General features: G+C 46.8%; 1 protein-coding gene across 12 annotated transcripts in view; it reads right to left on the bottom strand.

Moving 5' to 3' along the window:
- FAM135A (family with sequence similarity 135 member A) overlaps nt 1-12,520 on the bottom strand; it is a 325,004-nt gene that overhangs the window by 60,374 nt on the left and 252,110 nt on the right. For all 12 annotated transcript variants that reach the window (XM_063916772.1, XM_063916769.1, XM_063916771.1 and 9 more), the window contains one exon: nt 7,205-7,365. In XM_063916772.1, coding sequence (XP_063772842.1) covers nt 7,205-7,365 — 161 coding nt within the window. The remainder of the gene's footprint in view (nt 1-7,204; nt 7,366-12,520) is intronic.

The following is a 12,520-nucleotide window of genomic DNA, read 5'->3' as shown; positions in this document are numbered from 1 at the left end:
GGTTGATAAAGAGATAGTATACTCGTAACTAGTATGTATGTATAAAGAAAGAAAAAAAAACCACGGTTAGGTGGTATATACAATTATGGACGGGCTGCCGAGTGCCGACACAGAGGTAGCCACAGCCGTGAACTACCGCACTGTACTGTGTCTGCTGCTAATATATAGACTGGTTGATAAAGAGATAGTATACTCGTAACTAGTATGTATGTATAAAGAAAGAAAAAAAAACCACGGTTAGGTGGTATATACAATTATGGACGGGCTGCCGAGTGCCGACACAGAGGTAGCCACAGCCGTGAACTACCGCACTGTACTGTGTCTGCTGCTAATATATAGACTGGTTGATAAAGAGATAGTATACTCGTAACTAGTATGTATGTATAAAGAAAGAAAAAAAAACCACGGTTAGGTGGTATATACAATTATGGACGGGCTGCCGAGTGCCGACACAGAGGTAGCCACAGCCGTGAACTACCGCACTGTACTGTGTCTGCTGCTAATATAGACTGGTTGATAAAGAGATAGTATACTACTAATATTATATATACTGGTGGTCAGGTCACTGGTCACTAGTCACACTGGCAGTGGCACTCCTGCAGCAAAAGTGTGCACTGTTTAATTTTAATATAATATTATGTACTCCTGGCTCCTGCTATAACCTATAACTGGCACTGCAGTAGTGCTCCCCAGTCTCCCCCACAATTATAAGCTGTGTGAGCTGAGCAGTCAGACAGATATATAATATATATAGATGATGCAGCACACTGGCCTGAGCCTGAGCAGTGCACACAGATATGGTATGTGACTGACTGAGTCACTGTGTGTATCGCTTTTTTCAGGCAGAGAACGGATATATTAAATAAACTGCACTGTGTGTCTGGTGGTCACTCACTATATAATATATTATGTACTCCTGGCTCCTGCTATAACCTATAACTGGCACTGCAGTAGTGCTCCCCAGTCTCCCCCACAATTATAAGCTGTGTGAGCTGAGCAGTCAGACAGATATATATAAAATTCACCCGATTGTCTAGCGCCACCTGTTATTTTGTTGGTAGTGGTCTATGTAAGGGATTGGCAATTCCCTTTATCAGGAGGCTGCTGACAATCTTAGTGCAGCGTTTTTCACCCAAGCGCTTAGTTTCTTTTTCTTCGCAGATATATATAATATTATATATAGATAATAGATGATGCAGCACACTGGCCTGAGCCTGAGCAGTGCACACAGATATGGTATGTGACTGAGTCACTGTGTGCTGTGTATCGCTTTTTTCAGGCAGAGAACGGATTATAAAGTAAACTGCACTGTCCTCACTAGTAAACTCTCTCCACTCAGTCTCTACACTTCTACAGTAACAGTACTCCTCCTAGTCAGCTCCAGTAAATCTCTCTCAGTCTCTTATAATCTAAATGGAGAGGACGCCAGCCACGTCCTCTCCCTATCAATCTCAATGCACGTGTGAAAATGGCGGCGACGCGCGGCTCCTTATATAGAATCCGAGTCTCGCGATAGAATCCGAGCCTCGCGAGAATCCGACAGCGTCATGATGACGTTCGGGCGCGCTCGGGTTAACCGAGCAAGGCGGGAAGATCCGAGTCGCTCGGACCCGTGAAAAAAAACATGAAGTTCTGGCGGGTTCGGATTCAGAGAAACCGAACCCGCTCATCTCTAATAGTCACCCCTGACTGTAGGAAGTGCAGAAATCGACCCAGCTGGAATTCCTCTGTTGGGGCCTTCCTGGCCTCACACCAAGCGACATATTTCCGCCATATGCGGTGATAATGCTTTGCTGTCACATCCTTCCTAGCTTTTATCAGCGTAGGAATCACTTCATCTGGAATGCCCTTTTCCGTTAGGATCCGGCGTTCAACCGCCATGCCGTCAAACGCAGCCGCGGTAAGTCTTGGAACAGACAGGGCCCCTGCTGTAACAGGTCCTGTCTGAGAGGCAGAGGCCATGGGTCCTCTGAGATCATTTCTTGTAGTTCTGGGTACCAAGTTCTTCTTGGCCAATCCGGAACGATGAGTATAGTTCTTACTCCTCTCTTTCTTACTATCCTCAGTACCTTGGGTATGAGAGGAAGAGGAGGGAACACATAAACCGACTGGTACACCCACGGTGTCACTAGTGCATCCACAGCTATCGCCTGAGGGTCCCTTGACCTGGCGCAATATTTTTTTAGCTTTTTGTTGAGGCGGGACGCCATCATGTCCACCCGTGGCAGTTCCCAGCGATTTACAATCTGTGTGAAGACTTTTTGATGAAGTCCCCACTCTCCCGGGTGGAGGTCGTGCCTGCTGAGGAAGTCTGCTTCCCAGTTGTCCACTCCCGGAATGAACACTGCTGACAGTGCTAGCACGTGATTCTCCGCCCATCGAAGAATCCTTGTGGCTTCTGCCATTGCCATCCTGCTTCTCGTGCCGCCCTGGCGGTTTACATGGGCGACCGCCGTGATGTTGTCTGATTGAATCAGTACTGGGTGGTTTTGAAGCAGGGGCTCTGCTTGACTAAGGGCGTTGTAAATGGCCCTTAGTTCCAGTATATTTATGTGTAGTGAAGTCTCCAGACTTGACCACTGTCCTTGGAAGTTTCTTCCCTGAGTGACTGCCCCCCATCCTCGGAGGCTTGCATCCGTGGTCACCAGGACCCAGTCCTGTATGCCAAACCTGTGGCCCTCGAGAAGATGAGCACTCTGCAGCCACCACAGCAGAGACACCCTGGCCCTTGGGGACAGGGTGATCAACCGATGCATCTGAAGATGTGATCCGGACCACTTGTCCAGTAAGTCCCATTGGAAGGTCCTCGCATGGAACCTGCCGAAGGGAATGGCCTCGTATGATGCCACCCTCCTTCCCAGGACTCGAGTGCAGTGATGCACCGACACCTGTTTTGGTTTCAGGAGATCCCTGACCAGAGATGACAATTCCTGGGCCTTCTCCACCGGGAGAAACACCTTCTTCTGTTCTGTGTCCAGAATCATGCCCAGGAAAAGCAGACGCGTCGCAGGAATCAGCTGCGACTTTGGGATATTCAGAATCCAGCCGTGCTGTTGCAACACTTCCTGAGAGAGTGCTACGCTGACCAACAACTGCTCTCTGGACTTCGCCTTTATGAGGAGATCGTCCAAGTACGGGATAATTATAACTCCCTTCTTCCGAAGGAGTATCATCATTTCGGCCATTACCTTGGTAAATATTCTCGGTGCCGTGGAGAGACCAAACGGCAACGTCTAGAATTGGTAATGACAGTCCTGTACCACAAACCTGAGGTATTCCTGGTGAGGTGGGTAAAAAGGGACATGCAAGTAAGCATCCTTGATGTCCAGCGACACCATAAAATCCCCCTCTTCCAGGCTTGTAATAACCGCCCTGAGCGATTCCATTTTGAACTTGAACTTCTTTATATAAGTGTTCAAGGATTTTAATTCAGAATGGGTCTCACCGAACCGTCGGTACCACAAACATTGTGGAATAGTAACCCCTGCCCTGTTGAAGGAGGGGGACCTTGATTATCACCTGCTGGAGGTACAGCTTGTGAATTGCCGCCAGTACTACCTCCCTTTCCCTGGGAGCAGCTGGCAAGGCTGATTTGAGGTAACGGCGTGGGGGAGTCGTCTCGAACTCCAGCTTGTATCCCTTTGTACAGCCCAGAGATCCACTTGTGAGCGAACCCACTGGTTTGTTTTTTAGAATCAGCATCACCTGTCCACTGCCGAGTCCATAATACTCTCCTGGCAGAAATGGACATCGCATTAATTCTAGATGCCAGCAGGCAAATGTCCCTCTGGGCATCCCGCATATATTAGACAACGTCTTTTATATGTTCGATGGTTAGCAAAACAGTATCCCTGTCGAGGGAATCAATGTTGTCTGACAGGGTATCAGTCCATGCTGCTGCAGCACTACACATCCAGGCTGAAGCAATAGCAGGTCTCAGTAGAGTACCAGAGTGTGTATACACAGACTTAAGGATAGCTTCCTGCTTTCTATCCGCAGGCTCCTTTAGGGCGCCCGTATCCTGAGACGACAGTGCCACCCTTTTAGATAAGCGTGTCAGCGCCTTGTCCACCCTAGGGGATGTTTCCCAACGTAACCTATCCGTTGGCGGGAAAGGGTACGCCATCAGTAACCTCTTAGAAATCACTCGTTTCTTATCAGGGGAACTCCACGCTTCTTCACACAAATCATTTAATTCATCAGATGGGGGAAAAGTCACTGGCTGCTTTTTCTCCCCACACATAATACCCCTCTTGGTGGTAACCGGGTTAATATCAGAAATGTGCAATACATCTTTCATTGCAGTAATCATGCATCGGATGGCTTTTGTAGACTGTACATTTGTCTCATCCTCATCCACACTGGAGTCAGACTCCGTGTCGACATCTGTGTCTACCATCTGAGCTAGCGGGCGTTTATGAGCCCCTGACGGCTTCTGAGTCGCCTGGGCAGGCGCGGGCTGAGACCCCGGCTGTCCCAAGGCTGCTGCGTCATCGAACCTTTTATGTAAGGAGTTGACACTGTCGGTTAAGACCTTCCACATATCCATCCAATCAGGTGTCGGCCCCGTCGGGGGCGACACCACACTTATCTGCCCCTGCTCCGCCTCCACGTAACCCTCCTCATCAAACATGTCGACACAGCCGTACCGACACACCGCACACATACAGGGAATGCTCAGACTGAGGACAGGACCCCACAAAGTCCTTTGGGGAGACAGAGAGAGAGTATGCCAGCACACACCACAGCGCTATATAACACAGGGATTTACACTATAAAAAGTGATTTACCCAATAGCTGCTTAAATATCTTATTTGCGCCTAAATTTATGTGCCCCCCCTCTCTTTTTTTACCCTTCTTGTATCAGGATACTGCAGGGGAGAGCCTGGGGAGCTGCTTCCAGCGGAGCTGTGAAGGGAAAATGGCGCTGGTGTGCTGAGGAAGAAGGCCCCGCCCCCTCAGCGGCGGGCTTCTGTCCCGCGTTTTATGTAACTTAATGGCGTTTTTTTTTTTACACATATACAGTTTTCAGACTGTATTATGTGTATTTTAAGTGCCAAAAGGTATTATAATTGCTGCCCAGGGCGCCCCCCCCCCCCCCCAGCGCCCTGCACCCTACAGTGACCGGAGTGTGTGGTGTGCTGTGGGAGCAATGGCGCACAGCTGCGGTGCTGTGCGCTACCTTAATGAAGACAGGAGTCTTCTGCCGCCGATTTCATCGCTTCTCTTCTGTCTACTGGCTCTGCAAGGGGGACGGCGGCGCGGCTCTGGGAACGGACGATCGAGGTCAGGCCCTGTGTTCGAACCCTCTGGAGCTAATGGTGTCCAGTAGCCTAAGAAGCACAAGCTAGCTGCAAGCAGGTAGGTTTGGCTTCTCTCCCCTCAGTCCCACGTAGCAGTGAGTCTGTTGCCAGCAGATCTCACTGAAAATAAAAAACCTAACAAATACTTTCTTTTCTAGCAAGCTCAGGAGAGCCCACTAGGAGCACCCAGCTCTGGCCGGGCACAGATTCTAACTGAGGTCTGGAGGAGGGGCATAGAGGGAGGAGCCAGTGCACACCAGATAGTACCTAATCTTTCTTTAGAGTGCCCAGTCTCCTGCGGAGCCCGTCTATTCCCCATGGTCCTTACGGAGTTCCCAGCATCCACTAGGACGTCAGAGAAAATGCAATACGTTATGGAAGTTAATGCCCCCGTTGGTGTTGGGTTGTTGTAAATTTATCAGCCCAATTCGTGGCCATTTCGCACCCCAAATAAATTTTTCGAATTACTTTAATTTCGGGAGTCTTCCTTACATAATATAATTACGCAATTACCTTTCTGAGATAGAATATATCCACCATCAATGAAAATAAAATATTTCAGACCAATGTAAATATATGTAAAATTATTAAAACCACTCCCAAACAAAATAATGCAGCCTATAGAAATATAATTAGTGACACTCCAAACTGGATGTAGTTATATTGTCGGCAGCGCCAGCATCCCAACCCCTCCAAACACTAGACAAATAATAACATGTTGTCCACAGGCACTGTGTATATAAAGTGATTTTTGCACTAAACATATGTAAAAACACCTAAGTGTATATTCTTCCAAAATTTAACAAACAATGCAAATAAAAAAAGTCATTCTGAAGGAACAGAGAATATGTTTACACTGGTTTAGAAGGTATGAAGTTGTAACAATTCACTTTATAAATCCCTTAAAGTAGCAATAGTTTTTTAAAATCACAATTTTAACTTTGTAAGGGTGTACAATAAATTCTCACTTCTTTTTAAATCATACAATATGTCACTGTGCAATTTTATTTCTTCTCTATTATTGCCATCCTGCGAGTCTTGGCAGGAGCGCGCGGATGCTCCCATTCACTTTGAATGGGGTGCGTCTACGATTCGTTCACCTCCTAAACCAGTGTAAGCACATTCTCTGTTCCTTCAGAATGACTGGTGGAAGGGAACTCCAGTACCACATTTCAAGTGGTGGAGCACACTTATGAGTTTTTTATTTACATGGTTTGTTACATTTTGGAAGAATATATACATACAGTAGGTGTTTCTACGGGTGTGGTTCATCAAATCGACAATGTTTAGGTCGACCACTATAGGTCGACAGTCACTAGGTCGACATGGATGGAAGGTCGACAGGGTTTCTAGGTCGACATGTGCTAGGTCGACAGGTCTAAAGGTCGACATGAGGATTTTTATTTTTTTTTGGTGTCGTTTTCTTTGTAGAGTGACCGGGATCCCAAATTAGTGCACCGCGTTCGCTCTCCATGCTTCGGGCATGGTGCCTTCGCTCCGCTACCGCTGTGCTCGGCACACTTTACCGTTCCAATCGTAGTCCACATGGATCGTGAAGTATGAAAAAATTCAAAAAAAGAAAAAAAATGTGAAAAAATCACGTCGACCTTTAGACCTGTCGACCTAGCACATGTCGACCTAGAAACCCTGTCGACCTTCCATCCATGTCGACCTAGTGACTGTCGACCTAGTGACTGTCGACCTAAACATTGTCGACCTAGACACTGTCGATCTTCAGACCGGATCCCGTTTCTACATATGTTTATTGCACAAGGCACCACAATAAAATGGTCTAAAATACAGTGTTGAGTGCAGACTAATCTGGCAATGTATCAACATCCACTGCTAACCAACAATATCCAATACAAAATGAACACTGTGTAGTAATATATAGTATTTACCGTCAAGCCCGTGTACACAAACAATTAAATGGATTCCCTCATCACAGCTGTCATCTTCTTCCATGCTGAAGTATGGAAGTGTGGAAGATAACTGAGGCACATTGCTGTACAAAAACCCAGGGAGCCTCAGTTGCTTCAATTCTTCTTTGGCCTGAAGGAATCTACAAAACACACACTATACATCAAACTCTACTTCTCACTGAAGACCTGTGAGTGCATATCTTTATATACACAAAGATGTCTGCATCTTATGTACAAATAGAATGGCAGCTTTTTTCACTGCTGGTTGCAGGGGAATTTTCTGTGTTTCTTTTCTATATAATCTCTTCCTTTCTACCGCCTGCTGTCAGTTATAAGTTAAAAGAGCATTTGCATCTGCTAGTATCCCTAAGACTTATTATACATTGGTACATTGGTTAGCATTACTGTGCTTCGGTTTACTTCAAACCCAGGCAGCCATCTGTATAAAATGTGCATGTTCTGCTGTGTGGTTCTTCTTGGGAGCAGTGTATTCTAACATGTGTCTATTTTATATACCTAACTTTCCTAGAGAAATTAGATTAGAAATTCCCCTGGGACAAAGACTGAAGTACCAGAATAAAAGTGCATGGATAATATTGTGTAATAATACATTGGCAAAGGATAAAGTGAAACAGGAGTTTAAAACTGTTTTTACACAGACAAGTACATCTTTTACATTAAGGAATACTAGTTGAGGAATATAAAACTTGCAAATTAAAATTGAGGTAGCAGTTAGCACAACAATCAGGAAAGAGAATACCAGGCCCTAATGCTAAATTTGTGGGAGGGCCCAGTGATGCTGGTCCACCCTCACGATACCCCTTTCTGTAGGGTGAAGTAGCACCACCACTGACAACTATTTAAGTAGCCGGCTATTCCTACAAGATTGATACAAACAAATACTGTAATCCAGCTGTCAATCTTAAAACCACTCAGGAGTGCCCAATTAATTAATTATATATAGAAAGGGGGGTGGCAGGCAGAGGAGGAGCTGAGAAGAGCTCCAGAAGAAAAGATGATGCTGGAATACTTGGCAGGTGGCGGCCATTGTAAAAGAGCTCATCCCCTAGGTGAAGAATGCTGTTTTAAACATTTTTTACATTTTTTTGTATATTTGTCTTTATTTTAATATTTCCTTTACAGGTGCCAGCAGGCCCTTAATGTCTGGGAATGCTGGCACTTGTGGTTCTTTATGTGCCGGCATATTTGGGTATGCTTTCTGGGACCTGTAGTTCCACTGTAATGGACAGTATTATTTTGACTGCTATCAACCTCGCACCCACTGCCCAGGGGTGCAGAGTAAAGCCTGGGCTTCAGCCCAGACCTAGGGTGCACTGGAAAGGGGGGAGCCCTTTATTGGGGGGGGGGGGGGGGGGGGGGGGGGGGTCCCCACTTCCCCAGTAATACCTGGCCTGTCTAATTAGGGTGGTAATGCTTTGGCTAGGAACTCCGTCTAGTGTGTCCCCTGGCTGTGGCAATACCTCCACCTGCTATTGGAGCCCAGTGCTGGTTCTACGGGGAACCCTTACTTATTCCACCCCCACCCCACCAACCAGGGCTGGCTCCAAGTCCTCGATACTGGTTCATTACATACGGGGGACCTCTACACATTTTGTTGTCCACATTTTTTGGACCAATGCCAGCTCAAACAGCCCAGAGCAGGTTATGCTTTAAGTGGGGACCCCACACATTTTTTTTTTTTAATCAATTTTTAACTATTAACAAAAGGGTTCATTGTGATGGTAGGGTATTGTTATTGAGTTCAATTTATGGCAAGAGTGAAATGTATATTCACAAATGAGATGGATAATGGATATTACAGAACTGGACAAATCTATACATAAGATTATTTGGTAATACAGAACATGGTTGGAGGAGAGTATTAGCAGGCTGTGCAGACTGTTTGGAAACTAGTTTTATAAAATATTCATCTAGAATATTTTTTCTTGATTGACCTTGTTATGCATTACCAAATAATCTTATGTATGGATTTGCCCAAGCCTGTAATATCCATCTCTATTGTGAATACATATTTATCTATTGCCATAATTTTTTTTACCCCTGAAGAAGTCCTCTGGACAAAACAGGTGGGGTCACTGGTGCAGTGCCCACACAGCCAGTGGAAAGACACCCATCTGAGCACATACCCGTGAAGGTATAGGTGGGATTTAACATCTGCTTCTTTGTCAGTTGTGGAACAATCTGTTGCCTATTCATATTGTAAGAAACATTTTTTAATAGTATGTATTGATTTATAAAGAAAATATTGTTTCTCTTTATTAATTAGGCCGTTTGGCCTTTTGTGTTCGGTGAAATTTTTTGTGAGGAGTTATATCCTTTAGGAACACCATTTGGAACACCTATTCCTTCTATTATCGTGGGGATCCGTGAGGAAAAATAGGATTTTAAATACCTACCGGTAAATCCTTTTCTCGTAGTCCATAAGGGATATTGGGGACAAATTAGTACGATGGGTATAGACGGGTTCAAAGGAGCCAGTGCACTTTAGATTTCTTCAACTGGGTGTGCTGGCTCCTCCCCTCTATGCCCCCTCCCACAGGCAGTTATAGATAAAACAGTGCCCGAAGGAGAAAGGACATAGTTGAGAGAAGGAACATAACAACAACAAGTGTGGTGAGATTTACACACCAGCGCACCATAACATAACCGGGCCAGATACAGCTGGCAACATAAACAGCAACAGCTGAACAGGTAACACGTAACAGAGAACCTGCAGAAAGTCACCGCACAGAGGCGGGCGCCCAATATCCCTTATGGACTACGAGAAAAGGATTTACTGGTAGGTATTTAAAAATGAGTTTTATGGTAAGAACTTACCTTTGTTAAAACTCTTTCTGCGAGGTACACTGGGCTCCACAAGTCTGGACAATGGGGTGTAGAGTAGGATCTTGATCCGAGGCACCAACAGACTCAAAGCTTTGACTGTTCCCAGAATGCACAGCGCCGCCTCCTATATCACCCCGCCTCCCAGTACAGGAGCTCAGTTTTAGTTAACCAGCCCAATGCAGTAGCAGGAAAAGAGACGACAACGGTTAGTAGCCACATATACCACACTCTCATGACAAGAGAAGTGTCAGCGGCTAATGCCATATCAACCCAAAGAAGCTAAGTGCGTCAGGGTGGGCGCCTTGTGGAGCCCAGTGTACCTCGCAGAAGGAGTTTTAACAAAGGTAAGTTCTTACCATAAAACTCGTTTTCTGCTGCGGGGTACACTGGGCTCCACAAGTCTGGACAATGGGGATGTCCTAAAGCAGTTCCTTATGGGAGGGGACGCACTGTAGCGGGCACAAGAACCCGGCATCCAAAGGAAGCATCCTGGGAAGCGGCAGTATCGAAGGCATAGAACCTTATGAACGTGTTCCCGGAGGACCACGTAGCCGCCTTGCACAATTGATCAAGGGTCGCACCACGGTGGGCCGCCCAAGAAGGTCCAACAGACCGAGTAGAATGGGCCGTAATGTGAGCAGGAGCTGACAGACCAGCCTTCACATAAGCATGTCCAATCACCATTCTAATCCATCTGGCCAGGGTCTGCTTGTGAGCAGGCCAGCCACGTTTGTGAAATCCAAACAAAACAAAGAGAGAATCAGGTTTTCGAATAGAAGCAGTTCTCTTCACATAGATACAGAGAGCCCGTACAACATCCAAACACCGCTCTTTGGGAGACAAATCAGGAGAGACAAAGGCTGGAACCACAATCTCCTGATTAAGGTGGAACGAAGACACAGAGTGTAGAGTTTTTGCCTTTGTCCGGTCCAAAGGGACGTCTGTCTGGCAAAATCGATGAGGGAGTCGGTTTTTGAAGGCAATGGCGTAACCTCGAGTGACAACTTCCCGTACCCAGGCATCTGAAGTGGTCTTCAACCATTCCTGGGTATACCCTAGAAGCCGGCCTCCCACCCTGGGATCCCCCAGGGGGAGGCCCGCCCCGTCATGCGGCAGGGTTATCGTCTTGGAAGCTGGCTGACGGGCAGCCCAGGCTCTTTTGGGCTTCGGCTTACCAGGTTTGGAAGTGCGGGCCTGCTTATGGTACGCCTGACCTTTTGCTTTACCTGAAGGACGAAAGGATGTACCTTTTGCCTTCGACACAGAAGGTGCGGTATTAGGCAGACAGGCAGTTTTGGCAGTAGCCAAGTCAGCCACTATCTTATTTAAGTCCTCCCCAAACAGAATATCTCCCTTGAAAGGGAGTACCTCCAGGGTTTTTCTAGAGTCCAGATCCACAGACCAGGATCTCAGCCACAATATCCGGCGAGCCAGGACTGACGTAGTAGAGGCCTTGGCTGCCAGGATACCGGCATCAGAAGCCGCCTCTTTAATATATCGAGAAGCTGTGACAATATATGACAAGCATTGTCTAGCATGGTCAGAGGAGGATTTCAGATTCTAACTCCAAGGCCCATGCTTCAATAGCCTCAGCAGCCCATGAAGCTGCAATAGTAGGCCTTTGTGCAGCACCCGTGAGGGTGTAAATCGCTTTTAGACAAACCTCCACACGTTTATCCGTAGGCTCTTTCAGAGACGTGACGGTAGTGACAGGTAGAGCTGAGGAAACCACCATCCTAGCCACATGTGAGTCCACTGGAGGAGGTGTTTCCCAATTCTTAGACAGCTCTGGCGCGAGGGGATAGCGAGCCAGCATCCTCTTTTGAGGCACAAACTTCGTACCCGGGTTTTCCTAGGGTTCCTGACGTATACCCACTAGGTGATCAGAGTGAGGTAAAACCTGTTTAACCACCTTCTGACGCTTGAACCTATCTGGTTTCTTAGGAAGCACGGATGGCTCGGGATCATCCGTAATCTGCAGAATTAACTTAATAGCCTCCAATAGGTCAGGAACATCCACATGTAAACTACCCTCCCAATCAGCCGTATCTGAGTCAGAACCTGTGGGGTCAGTGTAAGTGCCGTCCTCATCAGACGAGGTGTCAGTGACAGCAGTGGATTGTGAGGAGACGAGCGCTCGCTTAGAGGACATCTTGGACTTAGGCGAGTGTTGGTCAGACTTTTTAGTAGTCAAGGACTGGTTCAACTTCTTTAATTGAGCAGATAAATCGCCCACCCACGGCGGGTTAGCTGCAGGGCCCACATACGGTTGTACCGGCATTGGGGGTCCCATAGGGGGTGTTAGTTTATGAACTAGTGTATGCAGAAGTGTGGAAAAAGCGGTCCACGGTGGGTCAGTATGTGCCTCCGTTGCCACAGTCCCACTGGGGGGCAAGGAGCCCCCAGAACCAGAGCCCACAGCTGCTATATTCTCCTCATATGTGCCTG

The sequence above is a fragment of the Pseudophryne corroboree genome, chromosome 4, assembly GCF_028390025.1.
Source record: "Pseudophryne corroboree isolate aPseCor3 chromosome 4, aPseCor3.hap2, whole genome shotgun sequence".
Taxonomy (NCBI): domain Eukaryota; kingdom Metazoa; phylum Chordata; class Amphibia; order Anura; family Myobatrachidae; genus Pseudophryne; species Pseudophryne corroboree.
The sequence above is the reverse complement of the archived record's forward strand: the minus strand, read 5'-3'. Positions and strand labels throughout refer to the sequence as shown.